Source organism: Balearica regulorum, chromosome 1, assembly GCF_011004875.1.
Source record: "Balearica regulorum gibbericeps isolate bBalReg1 chromosome 1, bBalReg1.pri, whole genome shotgun sequence".
NCBI classification, from domain to species: Eukaryota; Metazoa; Chordata; class Aves; order Gruiformes; family Gruidae; genus Balearica; species Balearica regulorum.
The window spans coordinates 6,466,840-6,492,139 of record NC_046184.1 but is presented as its reverse complement, the minus strand read 5'-3'; the positions used below and the strand labels follow the sequence as shown (position 1 = coordinate 6,492,139).

The window sequence follows — 25,300 nt, the reverse complement described above, 5'->3', positions numbered from 1 at the left end:
ATTTCATGGGGGTCACCTGATAGTCTCTTAAGTTAATAATGGAGTGAATTTGGCTGGTGTATTAGCTGGTGTCCATGTGAGTTGCATTTTAAATCTAAATCTGAATTTAGTCTGGATGGAATTTGTATCTCTTCCAGATCAATTCTGTACAACTGCAAATCCCGTATTTTAAAGAGCTGTGCCCAGTCACTTTTCAGTGCACAGTTTCTGATTTTGTCAGTTCTCTATGCCACTCCTTTTCTAAAATCCAAAGCTTCCTTTCCCTAGGATGCATAGAAAAAGTAAATTTGCAGTGATAAGCTCTGACGGCTCACTTCAGCACAGCAAACAGAGCTACATAAAGCCTATACATCACTCTAGTGAAATGTAAATACAGTTTGGGGCTGGGCATATTCAGAACATGCCTCTGGTCACAGATTACGTCCTGGTCCGTGGACTGTAGCTGCAGAAAAGTGCAAACTTGTCGGTCACCCACCAGACATCATCACAGCAAGCTGGATCCACAGATGGGAGCTCTTCATGGGTCAGCAGCCTCCAAACCTCCCGCTCCACAAGATGCAAGTAGATCCTCTGAACACACCAAGTAGATTAGCACAGAAACAATTCCAGCCTGTGGCCAGATATTCATTCTGGGGACCTGCCAGGCTTTCCACTCAGCCAATCCATTTTTAAAGACAGCGTCTTATTAGCACCTTACAGTTCTTGAATTACTTTGCTGAGTCTTTCTAATGAGACAGCAATCTGTCCAAGGGTATTAAGAGAAATAAATGATAGACCTTTACTTTCTGATTTGATTACACAGGTGTATTCAAAGGTTAGGGGGATGACAGCAGACTGGAACCCAGGAAAACTTACATGGAGCAGTTGTAAGCTACAATACAGGTGGGAATAGTCTTGCAAAAACTGGCTTTTTGGCTTTGCAGAGAATGGTGATCTTCTCTTCTACCTCCCCTAACAGCTGCTAGCCACAGTACACTCGCTTTCCCCTTTGAGTGAATCCAAGTATAACCTTCAGCCCTACACATAGAACTTTCTGTATTCATACCCAATCTAAGCAAACTCAAAGCATCTGCATCAGCTCTTTTTCTCCCATTTACATTTTACTGACCTCTAATTAAACAAGTTCAGCAAGGTGCAGTTTTTAAATGCATTTTTCTAGTTCTGCTTCCCAATATGCAAGCAATACCAAGAAATGACAGTTGCTTACTTCCAGAAAGATAATTAAATATATTTTACTAGCCAAAATATATTCATTAACCTCTAATGCTCAAAACCACACAACACATTCTCACTTTACCATAGTCTTCAATCCATTGGCCTAACTTGTGTGGTTTGCCAAACGGCACCATGGAGTGGGACATGTACATCGCTATGGTCCCCCCTGCCATGTGTTACTTCAACAAGATGAGAATTGTAATCCCAGTCTCACTAAGATGATGGCAAGGACAACAGTGAAGCTTTTCCCCCATAACGTCACCTGTCTCCAACATGGAGTTTTCCATGGGAACCCTGTTGCATAGGTGCCCTTCAAGTCAGCAGTGAAAACAGACAGGAATGATTCATCTCACTCCAATATGGATCTGTAAAGAACTGTGGGATGAATCCCTTCACCTGAGAAGGTGGAGAACGGTTTCAAAGCCAAGTGGGAATAACACAAACACTAGCAATGAGTCATGCAATCAGGGAACCACATGGAAACTCAGCATGTTTCCAATGGAAATGAGGCTGTTGGGATTTTCACTTCCTTACCCAGAAGTTTAGATTTTATATTTAAATTTTTTATTACATGCATTTCTACTCTTTTTTTTTTTTTTTTTCCTGGGAACACTTCCCATAGAAAAACATGTTCAGAAACCTCCATTCATAGATGCTCTGCAAAGCAAAAAAAGCACCTTCAATGGCAACCATTTTATGTGAAGCAGAACAGAAAGAATACACTGAAACAGAGAAGCTTCTACTAGAAAAGCATGAGCAGTACCTTAGCTTTCACCCCTCATGCACAGTTTGGGTCGATAAGGTCCTGACAGCTTCAAGAGCTGCGTCCTGCCTGCATGTGTTCTGCACTTTGGTCATACCCACGAGGCATCATGCTTAAAGCAGCACAGCCTGCCTGAGCTGCTGCTGGTTGGAGAGATGGTTGGGAGCCATGCAAGAGCATCCCAGTCCCTCGATGGCCTCCATGAGGCATAGCATGCAGCTGGGTTCCTTTGGTCTGTGGATGTAGGTGATTTGTGAAAAAAGACCATAAATCATTCACAGCTGGCAATTTTCCTCTACCATCAAAAGTGCATTCAACGTGCAAAAATTACAGGCGCTTTATTTCTACTTATTTTTTGCCTTTCAGTGTAGAACTATGTCTTTCCTGAACTCAGCACTTCCCCAGCCTTATCCAGTAAACTCCTGTCAGCTGAGCACTATCATGTGGCTGTGCTCCTCCCCCCCCCCCCCCCCCAATCATGGGAACGCAAGTCACAGGTTATAGTATTAATCCATGCAACCTCTGCCCAAACCTACAAGATTCACACAAGCTCTTGAAGAAAGAAACCACTCCAAAGCAGAGAAAACTCTCTGTGCTGCATCCCTTTGATGCCCTCCATCAATCCGGCAACATTTAGATGATAACATATTGCGTGCAGGCACAAAAGAACATACTTTAAATAGTAGTCTTGTTACAAATTTGTAAACATAGCTAAGCAGCAGTAATACCTCCCTTCGTGCTCTCTTTTGGAACAGCTGCTGTCACTGTTGCAGACCATCTGCAGATAGGAAGGTATCCTAGCAAACACCTCCAAAATCCCCCTGCTTAATGAGTAGGTAAGGACTGACAATCAAAAGCAGAGCTGCAGCAAGAGATGCTTCTGTTTCTGTGTTCCCACACTTCCAGCTCTTAGGACTAATCTCGAGCTTTTGTTGATGAATTGGACCTGGGTTGGTTGAAGTTGAACCACTGAAGTCAACGTTGCTGAGAACTGCCCTGCCACTTGTGAAAGCATTTCCATAAGCACCAGAAGCATGCAGTCTAGCTCAACCACTCTCTCTTTATTCTTTAAAATAGGTTTGGTTTTATTTTTAAATATAAAGATCAGTCATTTGCTCCATCTGATGATTGCTCTCAGAAGATCTACATTCACCACTTGGCATATTACCGAGCTTTCCTGAATTTGGAAACAAAGTTCACCCTCTGGATTTTGATGCAGGGCGAGACATCATGAAGGCTTCATGGGGAATTGGGCGCAGACAAGCTCAAGGAAAGGAAAGGGCTGGGATGTGTGGAGAGCTGCTTGTTGTATGGGCAGCAGGAGGCAGCTCCACGCGTAGGAGGTGAGAGAAGGCAGCACGCTGGGAGTGGGAGAAGGCTACAAAGAAAGTCAGCTCTGAGAGAGGAGAGTGAGGAACATAAGGAGTATCACAGTGTGTGGGATGAGATGAGAACAGAGATGTAGGTTTTTAGAGAACTTTAAAACAATTATAGGTTTTTACCATGGGAGGTTCTGTTTGACTAGATCAGAGTGCTTGCTTCCTTGTTACGTGCCTGGAATTGAAGCTTTCTTTGAAAGAGCTTGCTAACACTATTTCATACTTTCAATTAACATTTTATTTAAATGCTTTAAGATAGTTTCTAGATATATTAAAGCCTTACTGATGAAATCTTGAATATAATTTACATATCTAAGTCACATTTGCATTCGATAACAAGACAGCTTTCCAGTATGGAGCATGCCATCAATAGCCCCCCTTTACTAGCATCTTGCTGAAGTTCCCTAGCTGCAGCATTCACTACAAATTCAAAAGGCTACAGATTTAGCTGAATATCATCAGTGATATCATTTAGTGATATCATCAATGATAAGGTATCTTTTCCAAATTTTAGTTTAATGTGTTGCAGAGTACCATTTTAATGTGTACATCGTTTAGCCACCACTTGGACATATCTTCAGGAGTTTTAAAAGAGACACAAGTCTATTTTTTAATTTAATATTCTTTTCTGTTAAAAAGTGTTCATACCCTTCCTACAAAATAGCACAAAGTGTCAGTATCTTTCCACAGCACATCTGCACGCTTCCCTGGGGGATTTTCCATTATAAAATCATATCTCAGTTATCAAGTCTCAGCACCATAAAGCACATATGGAATATGTGATAAAAGCTCTCTCTTTTTTTTTTTTTTTTTTCCTCCACTCAGGAAATGCCAGTAAGAGGGACTGTTGGTTGGAGCAGATTTCTTTTGGAAAGCACATTTTGAGAATTTCTGCATGTAAGGAAGACTAAAAAACACGGTGAGAGAATCAAGAGATGACTGATGCATGGCATGCCTGAGAGCAGCAGCCCACTGGTGAGCATCGTGCAGGCAGTACTGGACGCAGAAATATCAGGTGCCACTATTTCTAGTTATTCTGAGAGATTCTTATACGGGCAGAATAATACCAAAGATGGGCTTGGTGGAGGTTTTGGGCTTTTGTTTTGCTTTGTGTGTCTTTTTGCTTTGGACAGTTTGATTTTTCTTATATTAGACTCGATGCTTCACCATAAGAATTATAGAGACTGTAAGTCATATAATGTCAGAAGAGACCAGCTTTGGTGCATGCAGAATACTGGGAAAGAAGAAAAAAAAAGGAATTTGGGGCCTTTCCTTATTTATTGCTAATTCTTATTTCCTTATTTATTGTTTTTCTGAACTCTAACCATAATTCTTTAAATCTGTGCCTTGTCTTACAGAATGAAGTTAATCCAAAGTTGAATTTACAAAAGGAAATGAGTTTTTGGTTTTGGCTCATCTGAAGAAAACATCACAGCTGAAAGTCAGAAGAAAACTGGACATCCGTATCTCTTGAAATATAGAATATCAGGAATTATAAAAGCCCTAAAAACCAGAGAAAACAAAGATATAAAGCATCTTCTGTGAAAGAGGTTGGGGTAAGGGCTGAGAAGATTTTCCTGCAGATATTTCTTTCCATAGCTGCCTCTTCTCAACTTTGCCAGCCTGTCTTTCAGAGCAGCTGCTAAATACCAGATGAAGAGATGAACCACTGGCTTCCCCCTGAACAACAACTTGTATGTTGCTGTAAAGATAAACAGCTCCTGCCACATGTTTTCTATTATCCAGAACCCACTACCAAGGCCCCACAGCATTCCTCAAGTTAATAAAAAAATCACCTACTTAAGATCAAAATTTGAAAACGTGCATTAGAATAGCAAGCCCAACTTGACCACCAGATTTTCAACGACTGCCTCAGCTCGGATTTTTTTCAAATGGGTGAATATCTAAAAATGTCTGTTATGTCCCTGGCACTGTGAGACAAATTCACGATGGGAATTTTTTTCCCGTTTATGTCACATTACCTGGTGGAGCTGCTAAGGAAAGTCAATCACTCACAAGATAAAATGGAAGGCAGAAATGAGCTAGAGTCTCTCACTGCCTTGCTCTAACTGTACAGCACTACAAGAAAGTACAACTGACAAAATTTGTCTCAGTCCCTAAAGTAACTTTTTATTTATTTATTTTTTAATCACCTCGAGTACTTGCCATTCGCCAGACTCACTGTTTTTTACAGAAAAACTTCAAGCAGTCAATCTAAACCCCTCGCATTAATACTAAGAGGTTCAGAGACCGTCGAAGTGCTGGGGTTGTGGCATGAGTTCATGCGTAGCTCAGCCAAATCAATATCCTCTTTAAACCACATCACTCTTTTTCACCTTGCAAGTTTTGAAATAGAAGATATAGTTGCTGCTTTAACTGAATATTTTTCTTATATGATTTATTTTCCAATTTCTACACGTGCAGTATTATCTTGAGGGATACTGTGGGGTTTTTTCCTGCTCCAGCTACTGAACTGTTATTTCCACAGGCATTCTCCATAACAGAGAGGAAAAACATCACCACTGCATCATTTCTATAAGAGAAAGCTAACATGAAATGCCAATTAAAAGTTTCTGCTACTGTACGCTCATAGTGGATTGAATACTTTCTTTGGAAGTAAGAGGTAGCTGTCAAACACAGAACTCTGGACACAATTGTGCAGCTCCTCTGAAGAATAGGTCACAGAGGGAATCAATAGATAAAAAGTCCCTTCATCATTAATCATTTTCTGAAGTTTTAAATCAGACAGAACATTTACAAGTTGCATGTCAAGTTTCTTTTTTGCAGCTTTTTTTCCTGGTCTTTCCACCACTCAGCCGGTGCTTTGGTTGCACAAGTTTCTGCTGATGCCAGGGCCGGCTGCTGCACCGAGCCCGGAGCTCCTCTGGGGTCAGAGGTGCAATATCTATTCTGTTATTAGAGAAATTACTCAGTGCAACTTCACAGTTCAGCAAAACAGACTTATTGCTTGTATGCACTGTGTGTGCATGCCTTAACAAGCACTTAAAGTTTTTCTACTTCTGTTCCTTCGTAGAAACATCCATCTTTAACAGCTTTAGAAATGTTAGCGAGCATGGTTTCTTTTTCTACTTAACTTTCATAAGGAATTACTACCTTGCATATAATAAGGTTTCTAAAGACCTGGATTTTCCTCTCTGCTATAAATTCAGAAACAAAAAAGTGAACTCTATGCTTTAGATAAAAACTGAAGAAAGTAACAGGTGGCTTTTTAGTAACATGATTACTTTCATTATTACATTCTGAATATTCAATGTTAGCAGCAACCATCTCTTCTTGTGAATGCCTTTCCGAATTCAATTGCTTTATCCAAGTTATCGCTGTTTATTTCTGCAGGGGCAGGACTGGGGAAAAGCAATGCTATTTCTGCAATATTTTATTTTATTTACTCTCGATGAAAATGAGAAGGGCTTTTTTACAGCTGCACAGCCTGTAATGTCAGCTCCAAGCAATCAGCTAAAAAAAAACCCCACAGTCACTTTGCAGGTTTAAAATAAAAAAAAAAAAAGAAAAAGAAAAAGAAAAAAGAAAAAAGAGAAAGAAGAAATCAATTCATGTTGTCACAGTCTATCTAGAGTCATATTGTCCCCAGCCATTGATACAGAATGAGAACATCTGGGGATTCAATTACTCATGACATGAATAATAATATTTCATTTTTGTTAAATAAAACTTGGTTGCAGGAACTTCTGCTTACTTTACCATGCGATCCTGGAATGAAATCTATGAGTGACTGAGACATGGCAAGCCAAAGTCACTCTGGCATCCATGAGCACACTGGTGCAGGTGTACCCCCCAGCAGAAAAATTTTAATAAAGAAAATAATTTTTGAACATCTAGTCAAAAGATGGGCTCCTGAGCTCCCAGCTCTAGCAGATTTCCTAAATGTCGCAGCCACCTTTTAAGAGCTTGAGTCAGTAGCCTGGTTCCAAAAAGCACGCTTGCCCTTTGAACCAAAGTCAGTGGCATCTGCAGTTGCCCAGTACTTTTGGTTAACCCAAACTATGTATCTAAATAGTATTCGGAACCATTTAAGCCTTTATTTGAGGCTTCCACTTTATGATTCTCAATTCATGTTTCAAGAGGATGCTACCAAACCCGAGTTTCTATGTGTATATTCTGTTTTCTTAATCAAGTAGAGCTGTCTATAGTCTTAGTGACAAAGCTGGGATCAAATCAGATGATACTCATTTTACAGCAATGAGTAAGCAGCAATACTCATGCTAAAATTGTACTGACTAGTGCAATCACTTTGATATCAGCAGGACTATTCTCCAAAATTAAGCATGTGAACCATTGTGAGGTGAGTATCTAAAAATTCAGAAGGAAAATAATCAGAAAGGGCTGAAAGTCAGTTTGGTGGGGTTTTGTGTGTGTGTGTTAGGTGAAGCCTGGCATCTTGTTTTCCCTCATTCTTTCTCCACGGGCATTCATTAAGGTTAGAGTATGGCAAACAGACATGATTTGCATCCACTCTACAACATCATGGCTCTGCCGAGGCTTAAACGTTCCCTGCAGAAAACAGTGCAAAAGCTCTAACAATTCCAAGGGTCTGAATGAAAAATATGTTCCATTACAGCCCAGCTAAGAGAAGCGCCACGCCGGCACTTTGCTGTTGTAGAAGTGCTGTGTAGGGCACAACTTGCAAAATACGTTGGGAGAACGTACACGGAAAGTGGGGTAGCTCCTCAGTGGCTCCAAACTGGCAAAACCTCATCGCTAGTAAGAGAGTTACAGCACCGCTATGAGAGACTGCTCCAAACAGGTGAATTTGGGGCTCACAGCCGTCTTCTGCTGACCGCAGAAAAACTTGAGGGGCTGCCCGCTTCTAATGGCAAGGCACGGACGTGAAAATCTGCCTCGTCTCACAAGAGGAATCTCAAGTCAGCACCCTCAAAAAATAAAAAACAGTCACCAATTACTGCTTGCAGATCTCGTGTCTGGCTTTATGTAACCCATCTAGTCCCACTGTGATCATTGCCTTTTAAAAATGTGTAACATTTATGGACTCCAGTAAAAATGTTTTTAATATAATGTAGATGAAGTATAAACTGTTAACCTTGAACACTGGGGAATGTGTTAGGTTCTTGGGATTTTTTTAACCTCTTTAAATAATTTACTAAGAATTGTCTAAAAGATTTGCTTGTAATTCATAGCAAATCTTTTGGAATCATTAAAATAGTTGCAACTTTTTTGTAAATGTTACAATAGCTATTATTTCTTAAATAAAAGCAATGCTCAGAAGGCAGAGAACATTGAAGAGAGCACTACCCCAGCGTCTTTGCTGCCCTAGGAATATCGGGGTGGGTTTCCTGACACTGTCCCACCCGTGTATCTTACTACTGCTCTTCTGGGACCAATGGTAACGATGACACACAAAAAATCCTGCGTATCAGCAGTTCATTTCTAACTATTTATAAACCATATTATATAGTACTCTGTATTATATCATTTTATATATATATATCTCATAATATATGATACATGCCTTGCCTATGCTGTAGCAAAGGTACTAAAAGAAAGCTTCTCAACTTTGCCAAGTTAAGAAAGCTCTCATTGACAGACATATATACACCTTTTCCCTCCCAAAATACATATTTACACCTGAGGTTATTCCCACAAGTTTCATCCTTTGCACTGACTTTCCAAATAACATTGTTCTGATGATCTTATGTGCTAAAACACCACTTAAGCAAAAGATACACTCAAATTACTAACTTGGAGCACAAGTATTTCAACTAAGCTGGGAAATAAAACAAGGAGAGGAAAAAAAGGTTTTGTATTTTAAGTTGGTTTCCTTTGCTGTTTCTTACACTGGAATGGCCTCTCAAAATCCACCAGTAATGGTCCCTCTCTCTATCTTCATTCAAACTCCGGTTCAAAGGCTCATTTTTTGAGCAAACCCAAGAAATACCATTCCTGTGACACAGTCAAATGTTCTCTCTCTCTCCAGACCAATATAAATTTAACTTAAACCAGTAAGATTTTGCAGCACTATTAAGTGGAACAGATAATGAACCTAAATAACTGCTCAATCTTATTAGTGTAGCCCTCATATACCTACCGTTTTTCTCCAAGCCCTGCTGCTTAGCATTCATACTGCCTGATTTGAGACTAAAATTAGATTATAGGAATGCGTGCTTTTTACAAGAGGTCTTTTATTTGTTCCATAAAGTATTTAGCACTCTTTAGGCACTGTATAAATAAAAATAATCACGATCTTGGAATTCACCTTCAGGAATGGAAATGAAGAGATCTGAGTCCTTGCATTTCTGCTGCACGTTATCCTCATTGGGCACGTTCGGATGGCAATGCTTTGTAAGACAAGTTAAAAAGATGCTTGGAAGTCTGGTAAAGGTGAATAACAAGAAAAAAAAAAAAAAAAGGAATATGTCTCTAGTATTAGAGTTTTACAATAGGGAATGAAAATAAAAGCCCTACCAGACTTTTAAGATAAAGGTCTGCTGTCAAATTCATTAGCGTTTGTGAGAGATGCTAACAATTCCTGGTGAAAAATGGTTGTGGGTTCGAAACCCAGGTCACTGAGTGAAATCACTTACACTCATTTTAAGATTCAAAGGCTACGTACAATTAGGAGCAGTTTCAAGACTGCGAGCCGTGATTTCTGAGGACTCTGCACTGTGAGAAGTGTTGCTGCCTTCTGGGTCAGAGCCGTATCAAGTCCAACAATCATTTTTGTTCGACTTTCCCCCCTCCTTCCCAGGGTCTATATTTAGGACTTAAGTACCAAATATCAAAAGGTTTTTTTTGAGGTTAAGCATGCCGATGTCCTCAAAACTCCAGTAGGCATCGGCTTACGTCACTTGGCACTTTAACACTGATAAAACTCAGGCTGCTAGGACTCACCTTAAATTAAAGCTATCATCGAGTGAAACCTCTAGTCTATACTATTCCCCCAGGCTGCACTTTCAGACAATGGAGAAAGAAAAACAATTCCCCAAGGTTATTCCCCCTGTCCTGAGACAAGGCACCTATTTCTCTTCATTTTCTCCCTGGTTCTTTAGACTGAGGACATTTGTGATAGCTAAATTTAGGCAATGTGAATCCTGCCATTGGTATCTTAGTAATTTTTGAACGCAAGTCATCAGTAAGCACATATGGATAATCACCTCTATGCTCCTTAGGCTCCTCTTAAGATTTTAAAAATGTCTCTTCAGAAAGGGATCAGATTGCACATAAGTGTGTTTTAAGATTAACATTAGCTGTAAAAAACATATTTCAAAATGGATGTAAAATAAGAAAAAAAAAAAAATGCTGACAGCTACTGGAAGGAATAACTCCATCTCACATGTTAATCATATTGAAGCTTTACGTAGAAAAAATAAAGATCAGAATAGTTCAGAGACAACTTGTGTATTATTTCTTCAAAAAACCCCAGATTCACTTACGATAACATCAAACCCATTACTATCCCAAATAATTATAGTAATTTATATTACAGCACCTGAGAAAGACCAAACATGATCAGGGCATTCCTATACAGCACATATAATGGGTAATAAGCAGTCCTGCTTGTAGTACAGAAAGAGACCTCAAAGGTTACATGAAAGAAAACGGTATTTAGAAATAAGCATCTGAGGCATAGAAAAAGGTCAAACATAAGATTTTTTTTTTTTTTAGGTTTTTGGGTTTTTTTTTAAGGGAGTGATTAGTTAAATTCAAGTCTCAATTTAAAATAATGATTTTCTTCAGAAAGTGGCAGGCATCCAAATTATGGAAAACCTGCTCTTTAAGACTGTTGACTTGAGAACATTTAAATATCGAGGGCTGGAATCTTTTTCTTTTCTTTTTAATGATGTGGTTTCAGAAAAGATACAAGATGATATCATTTCCAAAGACTAACTCTGGTTAGCTGCATATAGTTTGACATTCAAGAGATTTTAATGTTATCAGCCATCACTGCCTGCCACCCAGGATGAACAACATTTTCTCGACCTATTATTTATATACCTCTAAGTGGAAATGAGTTTTGGGAAGGGATTTGGAGGTGGAAAGTAGAACTTCTCCATTAGAAGAGAGGGTCACAAATGGACTACGCCAAATCCCTGCTTTATTTAAGGGAGAATAAAACTTCAGTAAATATTATATGTCAAGGTAAGGAAAATCCTGTTGTAGATTGGCAGATACACATATGGTGCAGGTGGGTGGGCGTTCAAGCCTGACATGACTGGCAAAGCAGCACCAGACATGAGAGGACATCCACAGTTCATGAAACATGAGGGAGGAAATGTGTAACCTGGTGTTCTCAGAGTGAGAGAAATTGCTTGGCAGAAGACCTCAACTGGAAGGGACCAGAAGAGCAAATACAGAAGCTAACCCCAGCTCCCACTGTCCATGCAAGACCAGTGAAGGCAGCAACTGAGATGTCAAGTAGGTCTTTAGTCCACGCCCCTATTACTGTCCGAAAAGAATACTTTTCATTTACAGTAATTAAAATGCTCACAGATGTTATATTAACTCACTCTACAGAGCCACATAGATTTTATAATTCATCCAAGTACTTACAAGTAGTTACTTGGGTTAGGCTGTCAAGACAGAAATGATTCAAAACCTTGTGTACTTAGCTCCTTGGAAGACATATCATTCCCTAACACAATGGTATTAGAAAGACTGCTGACAGTTAGTGATCAAGAGATTTCATTTTGCTTGTCATATGGTGGGTTGTCAATTCTTCTTTTCCCTTTAGATAAAAGCTTAGTTGCATTAGATTTAAATAATGGTGAAGTTGCAGGTTAACATTTTTCAAAAGTACCAAAGTGACTTCAGTACTTAAATTATATTTCCAAAATGCTGTAGACACAGAAGAACATAAGTCTCTACAGTAAATGGAACTTAGACATTATTCAAGAAATTTATGGAAAGGTGGAGAATAAAAGCCCGACTCAAGAAGGCTTAAAATTTGTACCCCACTCCAGACTACTGGTTTAAAATATAAAAAGTTTTCAAATTATTATGATTTTAAGAAAAGCTGTACATTTAAATTTCCATTTTGAACATACTTGATTGTTTTCACATCAATGTATCCATGCCACTATATTTTATTGCAGATTTCCTCCCACCCTTCTAAAAAAAAAATTTTCTAAATGACAGTTTTAAGATGGCCTTTACCTCAAAATACCAGTTTTCGGGAGTTATGCTCATGATTTAGAGCAGGGGCTGCAGAGACCTTTCTAGAATTTCTTTACGAAAAATATTTATGTAAATTATTCTCTTCAATTTTTTTTAACAGTAAATAAGAACAGCTTAGAGGAGGAATGACCATTTAAACTTTACTCCCTCCCACCAGCCGAGTGAAATGTAAAATTGAGCCACTACATCAAAGTGGGGAAATAACCCAAATTTTACTTCTGTTATCATTACTAACCTAGCATTAAGCAAATAAATAATCCACGCGGTTGGTCCATATTTAAAATATTTGTTCTTCTTCAAATATAAAGTAACTTTCCCAGAAACAAACAGAAGTGGCTAGAGACTGAAATCACTCCTTTGATATTGAAGCTGAATATTTTCTCGTTTAACCTCCAAACATCATCTCCCTCGTGCCCATAGGGCTTTGCACTGTGCTCCAGCACTCCACCTCGCTAATTTACCACTCCCCTCGACCGCTTAGCTCAGATGCTGGTCTGTGAAAGGGTGGTTACAAGCTTAGGTACCACAAGAGTTTAGGAGGTTATCTTTATTCATTAATTGTTCTGTATCATGTTTAAATGGTGGATTTCTCAAGCGGAGCTATGTTTCTTCTAATACTTTTAGTTTGGTCTGTTATCGCAGGTACCATCTATGTAATGTTGAGAGCAAATACAGTTTGAAATAGAACTGCCATAGCAGCTATAGAACATCTAAAAGGAAAAAAAAAAAAAATAGGCCAGACCTTTATTAAATTTTAAAGTATGCCTTTGCTACACTCTTGTAAAGATCCAAATAGGGTATTCAAATCTCTAGAGATCACCAGTATAATTTCTTTATCATGTTCCATTTAAAATTTAATTATGTAGTCTACAACAAGAAGTATCTGAGTACTCTAAATAGGTCATGCAATGAACAACTTAATATTATTATAAAGTTTTCCTTGTGAAGATCCATTCTTTGATGTGCTGTTGCACACAGAAAGTCTTTCTTCGAAAAAAACAATATGCATTCATAGATATAATAATGTCATTTAACATAAAAATTGTAAAGCTTCTTTATCATATTTTAAGTTGAAATTTTCAATTCCTTCTCTAGCCTGAGCTTCCCAAAATCATCAGAAATAACTGGTAAATCAGAACTGACACAATATAATTGTGCTGAATATTTTCGTATCTTTCTACAGGCAAAGTTAATCTATTAGCTTTCCTTCTAAATGATGTCCACCAACTCAGTTTTTTTCTGCTTTTGTCTGTCAATGATATATATTCTTCAGTGGCAAGATGTAAGGTAATTTCTTCTTCCTCTTAAAAATAATAATTAGAGATCAATCACCAGTATTTAACAGAAAATGACGACATTAAGAAATCACCATTTACCAAGATATGATATTTTCTCTTTCAATAATTCATATAAGTAACCTCTCTTGGTTACTACAGGAGAAGAGAAAATATTCAAAATATACTCTTCTGTAACTTCTGACTATTTCTGGGAGCAAATCCGTAACTTCTTTAATTCAATCATATAAAATTCAGAGGTGGGTTTTGTGAATTTTTTTTCATCAGTTTTTTTTTTTAATGACAACAAAAAAAATTGATGGCACCAGTGCCTAAACCTTCCTGACAGTCGGACAAAATATTCCAAGTACAGACACATCTGCTCACACTTACATCGCTTGCGGTGAAAACCCTTTCACCAGGTTTACGAATGCTTGAAACAGATTTGATCAATCCTGGCCACAAATATATCCACGAACCATTACTGCCCTGAAAAAAGGCTTCGTGTTCGCCTGCACAAATGAGAGTTAGATTTCTAGGGTTACAGAAGGCTTTTTCTGCCCCATCGGACAAAATACGAGCAGCACAGTTCTATGGGAAAGTGGTTATTAGTTTCATCATTTCAAGGTGCAACACCTCAAATTTTATACGCTGTAAAGCAGTTGCAGGGTAAGGGTGGAAGAAGATGTGGGGTTGGTGGGGAAATTGGACCGTTTCACTGTTATGAATTAATAATAGCAAAATGGTTCACTTGAAGTTCGAAAGAACAAAAATTATTAGATTAATACATCACAACGTAAGATTAAAAACCCCAAGCAACTGCTTGTTTAGAGAAAGGCAGGAGCAGGTGATTCCCCGAGAAGGCTGGAGGACCAGCCAACCTGCGCACAGCTGTAGACATCTGTTTTAAATCAAGACAAGATCACCGGTTTTAATATTTATAACACAATTGCAATGCCTCACGTACATTGCTTGTATAATCTGATTTTTACTTGCGACACCTTGCCACAGCTGAAATTAAAGCCTTGTGGTAATAATTCAAAAGAACCATTTAGGCAATCATTAATGGCAACTATGAAACTGGATGTTTATTCAAGCACCTATATCTCCCATTTTAACTTTAATTTAAAATGGAATTCATTTCTGCAGTACAGGGACTTCATGTTTCCAGTATATTAGTCATATAATACCTAACCAATTAGGGGCATGCAGTCAAACTGGAAATATTTTAGCATTAAAACCAGGAAAAGATACAGCTAAGCAGTGTTATTGACATTCCTAATCAAGGCGGCAGCTACCCTGCTGAATCTCTAATTTTTTTGTCTTTTTTTTTTTTTTTTTTTATCTGTATCAGGAATTGTAATTCTTTTGCAATGAAGATGAATAAAATCTTTTACATGTCAGGTAGGCCTGATCATTGGTCAGCACTTCAAACGCCTGGCAAAATTTTACCAGCATATTTGCTGGCACAACTCAGGATATCAAGCGATGGTAAGTCATAAGAAGAAAGGTCTGTAATAAATGAACGACTGATATAAATTACACAAGTTTGTACCGACAAAACAAGATGATACGTTACAAAGGGGGAGAAAAACATCATACAGTGAAAGTCTGCATTTTTACAGCTTAACAACACAGTCAAGCCAATTAATATACACCACAGGCACCATAAAGAAGGATAGACTTTTTTTCTCTGCCTTAGAAGCAGGTAACTAACTTGTATGTATTACCATGCTTAAAGAAAACTGATTTTCTTGTTGAAATATCCATTTAACATTATACATTGTATGAACTACAACACTAGTACTAATCAGAGGATAACACCCCCCACCCCCCCCAACCATGATCTCATTAAAAACCCCTGCACCTCAAAGAGCAAAACTGGTGGCAGAAGATGCAGGAGGACTGAGATCACCTTTTTTTTTTTTTGACAGGTTACCATATCGGATTTTTTTTGTTTCCCTTCTCTCCACCCTTTTCTCTATCTGCATGATTTCAGCATTTTATTGCATCCTCTGACAATATGTAGGCAGGTCTCTCTTCAAAAACCTCTATCGCAGCCTGGGAGTCTTGTCTACTTCTATTATTTTATGAAAAGCTTTCTCAGCATCGAAGAATTTGGTCTAAGCTGCTTTCCTGCTTTCCAAATGAAAATGTCTTAAGATCACAGTGGTTTTTTCTCCTACCTCCAAGTTTCCCTCCTCTCATCCCTCAGGTGAAATTTAAAGCAAAAGCCAAGCCACCTGCAATGGGTGTAATTGCACAGCTGGAAGAAAGCCACATCTGGGATTTTTCTCATCAGGTGCACAACTGTGCTAAGCCTCAAAGCAACTTCAACGTGGGGCTTTATGCTGTGTAGTCGTGGTTGCACCACTATTTCACAGTCATTTGTCTGTCTATGGCACGCAGTGTGTGTTCTCCTCTCTGCACTTCCAGTTCTCAATATCCCAGCAGCTTTCCTTAGGGAAAAGATCATGTTCTGGCTCAAAAGGTCGTGCTTCTTTCAGCACCTTCCAGACACTGATACACAAATGCGGTATCGAGCGACTTGCTTACCTTGGTAATGTTCCAGATAACTCTGTGGCAGTCTCTCTGAAAGACACAAAGTGAGGAAAAATTAGCTTGTGTTTAAAGAAGTTACAGAATTTTAAAGACATCTTTATACTGCTTGTATTTTTTAGCAGTGCAGGCACGCATATCCAGCTTTATACTCGAATGCGTCACTTGCGGATGCGACGTCCGCATGATCATATACACAAGAATGTGAAAACCAGATGATGGAGTGTGATCTAAGGATTTCATCAGACTAAAGTTCTCGGTGCTTCAATTACTCATTTTTTAGGCATAAAATTATCACTATTTCAAATGCCAGCACTGCATGATCCTACATAGCCAAAACGTAGCGCTGGGCCAATTTTCCAGTGGAAAAAGTTCGCTTTTTTCAGTGCTGCAACAAAAGCAAGACATTAGACAGATTTATAACTATGTCATGCGCTGAGAAAAATACCACATTAGTGTTAAATCTTCTTATCTTGGATTTTAGGCAAGAGTTATTTTCCAAATACGTGATTTTTTGATCCAATTTACTCATTTGAATCTGTTTTGTGGGTTTGCAATTTGTTTGAGGGAAACTGAGGCTCGTTAGTGAAAATGGGCTGATTAACTGTTATTTCATGTTAAAGCACAATTAAATACATTATATTACCTAAGTATACAATCTTTAAAATACAGCCCAGATCTACCACCACTGTATTTCCTTGCTCCCCTCCCCAGCACATTTGCTTAGACCTTATCCGAACATCAGGAAAACAGCTGGATAGCTCCATGTCTCCTTTCTTTCCCTTGTGTAAGACCTTAAAAAAACCCGCAAGGAGGCACAAGGGAGTTCATTGTCCTAGACTTGACCAGAGGTTCATCTCTTTTAACACTTGGCTCGTCCAGTTATGAACTCTCTGTCCTGTGTTTAAGTTTGCTGCAGGAAAGATAGCTGGTTCATACCCTGTTTGCTTCAGCTGAGATCCAAATTGCAAAATTTCACATCTGTAGCTTTGAACTTGTGCTACTGGACAATTCTCAGCATAATACTCTCTTCTCCTTGTTTACAGCTGAGGAACAGAAAATCCTTCCATCCACTTTTACATACAGGGGAAAAAAGTCTAATCCTTTTTATTTTGGGGGTTGTAGTGGTGGTAATTAAGACACGTCTCAAAAATCTTCCTTGCTTTAACAATTCCCAGAACCGTGGATCTGGTGATGTCTAAGTATGGAACCAAGCTCACGCATTTTTGTTGCGAGGATATAAACCTTATAAATACAGACTGAACCCCCAAGCCGAATTTCTTTAGGAATCCAAAGAAAAAAGAAAAAGAAAAAAGAAAGATATTTTTGAAGGCTCTTGTAGAGCTTTACCACGTTCTGAAGCCACTTTTTTTGATGGGGCAACTACAGAGTTATTACAGTAAAAGCACAGTAATTCAGAGCTCTTCTTTAGTTCTAGAAGAAGTTCTAGTTTTAGGCACTGTATGAACTATGAGTAGCCACAAGGGTCTTGGTTTTTTTAATTATTAATTTATTTATTTTTTATTGAGCACCCCACAGTGACGCCCAGGCTTTTTCCTTAATGGTTACACTGGCAATTGTAGACTCCATGACAGTGTCAGAGAAGATAAAATGGTCCCTCTAAACATGTACGGCTTTGCATTTTCATTGAGTCTCTATCTTCAAGCTGTGCAGTTTGCCGGTCACAGAAGGTTGCCTTAAACCTCCCAGTGTTTTGCTTCAAAAGGCACACATCAGAACAGCGTTCGGTGGTTGCAAAGAGGAATAAGCAAAAAATAAAAAGATGGCTCACACGCCATTCGGCAACAGACCAGCAGATGTTTAAGCCCTCTTAGAAGAGCCAGCTCCCACCCCAGCAGACAGGTACGTATTTAGCAGGTGCCTGTGATGAACAAGGTCCGTGATATAAATGACATCAAAGGTGACAGCCAGGAGCAAGAGGTAGAGAATGGAAAGAGATAAGAAAATGAAATGAGAGTGGAGCAATACAGACTTGGTGTCTATGGGGTAATTTGATACAGCTGTACACTTTAGATATTTTATTTTCATTAAACTCCTGCACATTGGTATCATACCATCTTATTTTCCAAGCCCTAGTCATAACTTAAACAGTTCAAAGAACTAATACGATATTTTCTCTAACCCATGAAAGAACTGGATCACTAAATGGTTCCAACAGACAGGAAATTTTTCCCTTCCACCAGCAATCATGGGCATCGTCTTTCATTGAAATGCTTTTTTTGGGAAAGTATTTGGACTAAAAGGTCAGGCTGGCCGTTTCTTTGTTTCTACTTCTAAAGGGACTCCCTAGCCTTTAGCTACTTATTATCGCTCTAATAACAGAATAGCACAGACCTTATTGCTTTAGGGTATTGGAGCACATTTTATAAAATAGCAGTTGCTCATCCAGCTTAAAGAGACAACCAGGCAAATTGCAGGTGGGTATCGCAGGAAGCATCAAGAAGCAGAAGCAGCTAGGTTTAAAAGAGGATGCTAAACTGGAAACACGCTGTCAGCTCCTGAGCAGAGCAGTGAGTGATTGGTACATCTAACTTTCTAAAGATTTTCATTTTTGTTAAATAACCCTCTCTACAAGAGCTGCTGGCCTTATGAAAACAATTATTAAATAGTCGATAGAGTGGTAAAAATCTGAATGTGATCAGAATGTTAAACAAAGACACTGCAGGCCTTCAGCATATACATTTTTAATGTAATTAATTGTGTTGCCAGTTTCACATTTGGTCAGATCAAATTCCAATTTTAAACAAAAATATGTAAGGTAACGATTTCTGAAATACAGATCAAACTCAACTAAAACTCACAAAGCAAAGAGGAGAAGTCTGATTACTTCCCAACTTTCCAAAGGTTTCACTGCTTCTCATCAAATCAGTAAACATTTAAACCATTAAAAAAAAAAAAAAAAAAATTACCCCCCCTTTAGATTATTAAACTGAAATTATTATTTTCCTAGAAAACAAACACAATTATCCCTTTAATGTCACTGGAAATAAATGGTACATGGACTGCTGAAGATGGTTAATGTCCACTGTAAGTGTCCTATAAATATCAGGAATTGAAACACTGCTCTATAAATATATTTCATGGGAGTTTAAAAAAGAAAATCTTATGGAGCAAATTACTCATCAAGAAAACCCTTAAAGTTTATTTAAAGATAATGGATACTCATTCTGCAGTATTTCTAGAAACTGAAACTAGACTTATACAACCAATTTTCAGATCCCTAGTACTCGCAAATGACACATACAATAAATATAACTCATAATTTACTGTATCTTCAGGAAAAAAAAAAAATTTCCTTGGATAAAACCAAGAGAAGGATAATACTAATATGAGACCATGTGTTTTCACATCCTGCCTATGACATGAAGGGATGACCTTGAAAAGGAGCGAGGATGGAAACCTAAATGCTTCATCAGGGCTGCCCCGAATTCCACTGAAATCAGTGCCAGGTCAAATGGGATAAGCTAATGCACAACAGCGCTGAGGACAGGAGAGGACAAGGCTAAAGACCCTGGAAAAGCTGTTAGGTGGAGGGTGACGTTACGAAGTGCAGTCACATCATTTCCAGGAAGGTCTTTTACAATTTCCCAGCATTTTGTGTTCAGCCGTGTGGGACAAGTGAAGGTGCTGTTGAAGCCAGGAGGGTGCTGGGTGGGAGGTCTGCACACCAAAATGTTACCCCGTCGCGTGTGATCTTCCAAAAAATGAAATTGCAGGTTTACAAATTGGTCACGGGACACAGGAGGAGCTTTGACCCACTGAGGAGGCTCTGCACCCTCCAGAGAAGACTGCGTAGCTATTTTTAAAAGCCAGTGTGGGCAAACCAAGCACCACACACGCATTTTGTCATCTCTCTCTACAGGCTGAGAAATCCTTCCCGTAGGATCAGAGTAGGATGTGTACCAAAGCAGAAAAGTATAAATATTTTAGTCAAAACCTTATAGTGAAGTGGAAGTGGGAAGATCTGCATAAAAATCAGCAAACAGACTTTACTGCCTATTAGTTTTGTTTAAAGAAAGTTGTTCAGGATAACTCTTCAGAATATTTGGAAAGTGGTGTGTTTGTATTAAATGTTTTGTTCACCGAGAAATCATATGGTGCTCTTCTCTCAGAGGCTGACTGGCAGCTGTTGTTACCCACCTACGTGCAGGGTTTGGCACAACACGGCTCTGAGGTTTAACTGTGCAACATTTTTGTCTGGTTTAATACTCTACGCTGTGCTTCTGCGGAGATGTAAACTGAGGCACAAGGGACAGGGCAGGGGTTTAAAGGGTGACTGAGGTAATCTTGTGTATATTCTGCTAGATGCATGCCAGGAAACTTAGCAAGGACTGAGTTCAAACCCCGTGAGTCAAGATTATGCTTAGAAACAATTTTTTCTTCTGCAGGATCATGACCCTTCATGATTTGGAAAGCCTTAGGTCTCCATCGCGAACAATTTTTGTTGTGAAAAGGAAAGCATATGGATTCAAGCTAAGCAATCTGTTGGGGTGCTGGGGAAGATGCAAAAAGAAAGGCAGTAACATATTCCTGCAATCGTGTCACCATTCTTCCTTTTTCCATCTCACACTTTGGGGAGAGGATAAAGCCCGCCTACGGCGCATGAGGCACATGAGGATAAGGACATAAAGATAAGGGCGAAGCTGAAGAAGGGATCTATATGGTTTGCTATTAAGAAAGCAGCACAAATGCAAGCAGGAAAAAAACCAGATGCAAAATAGGGGAGTCTTCCAACTTGGGAAGAGAAGCGTCCACTGCCTGAGGTCATGGTTGTAGACATCAGAGCCGGCAGCTGTCGTTTCAACCAAGAGGGTTAGAAGTTCCTGTTTTCTCCCGGACGAGCGACCATGACCCATTTGATTCCCCAGGACATGTAGCAGCAGTTAATTCTATCATTTATGCTCATTTTCCATGAAGCACAAAAAATCCCCAAAGGTTAAACTGATATTTCTGGTTTGGGTGAAACCCTTTACTAGACAGAGTCCTACACCTGGCACAAGCATTAATCATACCAGAGGGGATATATTTGTGAACAGAAATAAGTACAAGTTGAAGGGAAATGAGGTATTTGAGAAGATCACTTGAAAAGCCATACGCTTTTCCAGGAATATCCACTGTGGGCATAACTGGATATGCTAAGTGTCCTGATAAGGTGCGTGTAACGAATTGCAATGTTGATAACTAGGAAGGTCTAACCTGAAATAATTCCAAATATTGCATAACTGTGAAGTTGTTCTTCGTTTTGCCCCATGGGCAAATCTGGCTTGCTAGAACAAACAACGCACCTGGCTTTCAGCCACTCTCCTGGCTCTGTCTACACGCAGACAGGGAGCAGACAGCGTACCACCAACTCGCTACACCACATTCAGCAACACAAGAAAATCAGGGTAAAGAGGGGTCCAAAACATACCGTTGAGCAACACCTGTCAGCTACCGCATTGATGGCTCCTGTGACCACCAACTCAAAGGGATACGTCCCATTAATTTATTTCAATGGCTTTTAACCAGACCATCAATAAAGAGCTTTTTAAATTGTAGGGGTCCGTGCTTGCACACACGCTCACTGCTGCTGCATAGACATGCATCAGTGATGTGGCAAGAGAAAGGACGGCCACTAATTGTCACTATAAAGCAGAACTAAAGAAAAGTTTACAAAGGGAAATGAAGGATTTTCCACTTAAAGCAGGGGAGAACAGCTGAAGGGGAACATTAAATTAGCTTTAAAAGGAAGGTTGTATCAGGAGGAATATAATTACTTAGTTGGAATTTCATCAAGACTTGGGTGGGAGTCAATGCCTCTACTCTTGCAGAAAAGTGCCATGGGATTTTTAATGACCACAAATGGTCAGGACATTGATTTCACATTTCAGCTGAAAAATGGCACCTCCAAAGACACATTGTTGTCTCTGCTCTTTGTAAAATCACGAGGGGACTACATCCGAGTTGACTTGGAGGAATTAATAGCGCGTATTGAAATACCATTGTGAGACACAAGATATTTCACCGGTCTTAAATTGGATGGTTTCTCAGCTTTGTTAGAGTGCAGCAAAATAAACAAGCTACATTTTGATAAAATACGGCATTTAAGTTTGAATTCAGTTTTGCTATGACTAATTTGATGGATTTCACAGAAGGTTTTTTTTAGAATTGTTCCCTATGACCAGTAAAGATCAAAATGGTAGAAAACAATTCCACCTTTTTAAAAAAAAAATTAAAAACTATCAAGATTTCAAACTGATACTTTCATAAGTATTCTATCTTTCACACAGTAAGCAGCAAATAAATACATTGCAGTTTTAAAACTTCACACAGAGCTTAGCTACCTAACAAGGATCATACATTTGCAGCAGAAATACTGCATAAACAGTCTCTGAATGTGCTATTTAAGTACAAGCTAAATACTCTTTTTTTAGGAAGTGATGTAACAAGTTCATATGTAAAAATCTATTTCTATACAAGCTGACATTCTGGAAGATTAGCTGACTGAGATAAAGGACATGAGCAAACATGCTTGTTGTTTTCTCCCATGATTATTTTTAAAAGCTGCATTTTTCACTATTCTAAATTTGCTACTTCTGAATTTTTCGTTCCTCCTTAGGTAAGGAGGAAAGAAATCTCTGTGTATTCAGTGCTAAGTGCTTGCCACCAAAACAGTGTAAGTCCAGTGTACATCCAATATACAACTAATACTCCAAATAAAACATGCCCTCTTTGTTGTGACTATTTTATATATTTCATTAAAAAAATAAGTTTAATTTTACCCCCCCACCCAACATCTTTGAAGACAGCAATATTATAACTTACAAGTTAAAGCATGATTCAGGCCAAACCCTCACTCCTTGCAATTTACCTACAAATCCCAGCTAAGATCTTGGCCTCTTGTCTAAGTACCCACCAAGGACATCAGATGCAAGCTCCTCTCTCTTATATCTTCTGTTCTGGTATTAAAGAGCACGATAAAAATGAATAGGCAGAAGAAACAGGGCGGTGTGTCCATTTTATAGATAGGTAACGGGGGCACAGATAGGATGCAATTTAGCCAGGGTCATCGGGGGGAAATGCCAAGGCATAGAGAAGAAATGAAGAAAGATCCCGCTTTGGTGCTTTGCTCCAAGGTCATTCCCTGCCATCGTGGATGTGCAGATCCAGCTGTCGCAGCACAGGAACCGCTGTTGCTGTGTGTTTTCTCAGGGAAATGCTGCATTTTGAAAGTTAATGACTGAGAAATGAAAGAAGGAAGTACCATGAGTACAGAATTTGGTTCTCTGGGGCACAGCAAGCAGCAGGAAGAACATGTAGGAGAATCCACTGTGGTACCAACTCCTACATCCTCACCCTGTTAGTGCAGGGAAAGAAGTGATGCACAGGCTCCTGCCTCAGAGAACTGTACGAGCTCAGTGGGAGGAAAATACCCTCTGCCTCTCTCCAAAATGAGAAGAAATCTCATCCAAAACAGAGCAGATGTTCCTCCCCAAATGCTCATTAAACCTACTGTAACCTCGCTGGGTAGAAAATGTTGCACATTAGATATTTGACTGACCTGTAGCTGATGCTGCCATTTCCATTGGTTGCAGTGTTATACTTTGCCACCATCTCTTTTCCACTGCACAAAGGAAAGGAGGGGAATCACACCTGAAGACTCAGCAGCAATTGGAGGTCAAACTCAGTTGTATAAATGTAGAACTGAAGGAGAACTCTGGGCCATGTGTTAATTCTACAGTAGTAGTCATATAATCACAGGCATGCGTAAGATATATGAAGAAAGACACAGAAATTATTCAAGTACTATAGATGGTGATGGCCTAGATTCTTTCCTTAGTTTCTAGGATGTTGGACAGGGCTACAGTAAATATTTTCTGATATTTAAGACTTTCTCATATTTGTGTAGGGTGTGGGGAGAAGTTATATGTACCATCTACACAAGCGTCTTTTATGATGTAACAGCTGTTAGTTGGGTCAAATGTTGATAGCTTCGATGTAATGATGAATGCTGAAAAGAAAAAACCAACACCCTAACAACTGTTTTCCATTGAATGCCCACACCTCACTTCCCCTCCCCACTCCCATCTGAATTTCACATGTTAACAATTCAAAACTCTGGTATTCCCTGGCGTTGGATGTTTTCACTACTGTACAGTCTTGAAGCCACTCAAGGAATTTGGAGGCTTTATTTAAACTTATTTCAGAGAAGTAATGCTTGATTCTCCACCAAGAAATGCCAGGCTTGGAAATGGCATTTCATTCTGGTCTCAAAATACTTTACTGAATCAGAACAACTTGGATATCTCAGCTATTATGTATTCAAATACTTACTCATTTTCTTACCCAATGCAGACCAGGCAGACATGCATTTGGGAATCTCTGAAGTTTTGTGAAGCTGAGGGACTTCTGGAACAAAGTGAGATGCTAAAATATAGGCACCTTAGAAGAACTAACACTAGTTAGGAAGGGAAGCCTTCCTTAAGCAAGTCTTGTTGGCTCAATTCAATATGCAAACAACTTGTTTTATATAGGAATTCCACTGGGAGCTACCAGGGGAAAAAAAACCCCAACAAACCCAAACAAAACCCTAAAAGCCTCCACCGAAAATCCCACAGATTTCCAGGATTTGGGATCTTCCTACTTCCAGTTTTGAGAGCAGTGAACTTTCACCGTATTTTGTCACTCAGAAGAAGGCAACAAATACCAGAAATCTCACAAGACCTGCTCTTTCTGAAGTGTCATGCAGTAGCAGGGATGCTAGACACGGCCACACGCTGTACCGCAGGCAGATGCAAACTCCTCTGTCTACACTCCCAGCTATGGAAACAGGAACCAGCTTTGATAAACGCTGCAGCTACCTTAACCCAGCTCCGAGGAAGCATTTGATGATTTTGGAAAAGCCTGCCTACATTTTGGATGCTTTTCTTTATCAGAGGTTT

General features: G+C 39.1%; 1 protein-coding gene across 10 annotated transcripts in view; it reads right to left on the bottom strand.

The window, feature by feature from the left end:
• The window catches only part of CELF2 (CUGBP Elav-like family member 2), a 568,513-nt gene that overhangs the window by 293,590 nt on the left and 249,623 nt on the right, over positions 1-25,300 (bottom strand). For all 10 annotated transcript variants that reach the window (XM_075762404.1, XM_075762317.1, XM_075762230.1 and 7 more), the window contains one exon: positions 16,356-16,391. In XM_075762404.1, coding sequence (XP_075618519.1) covers positions 16,356-16,391 — 36 coding nt within the window. The remainder of the gene's footprint in view (positions 1-16,355; positions 16,392-25,300) is intronic.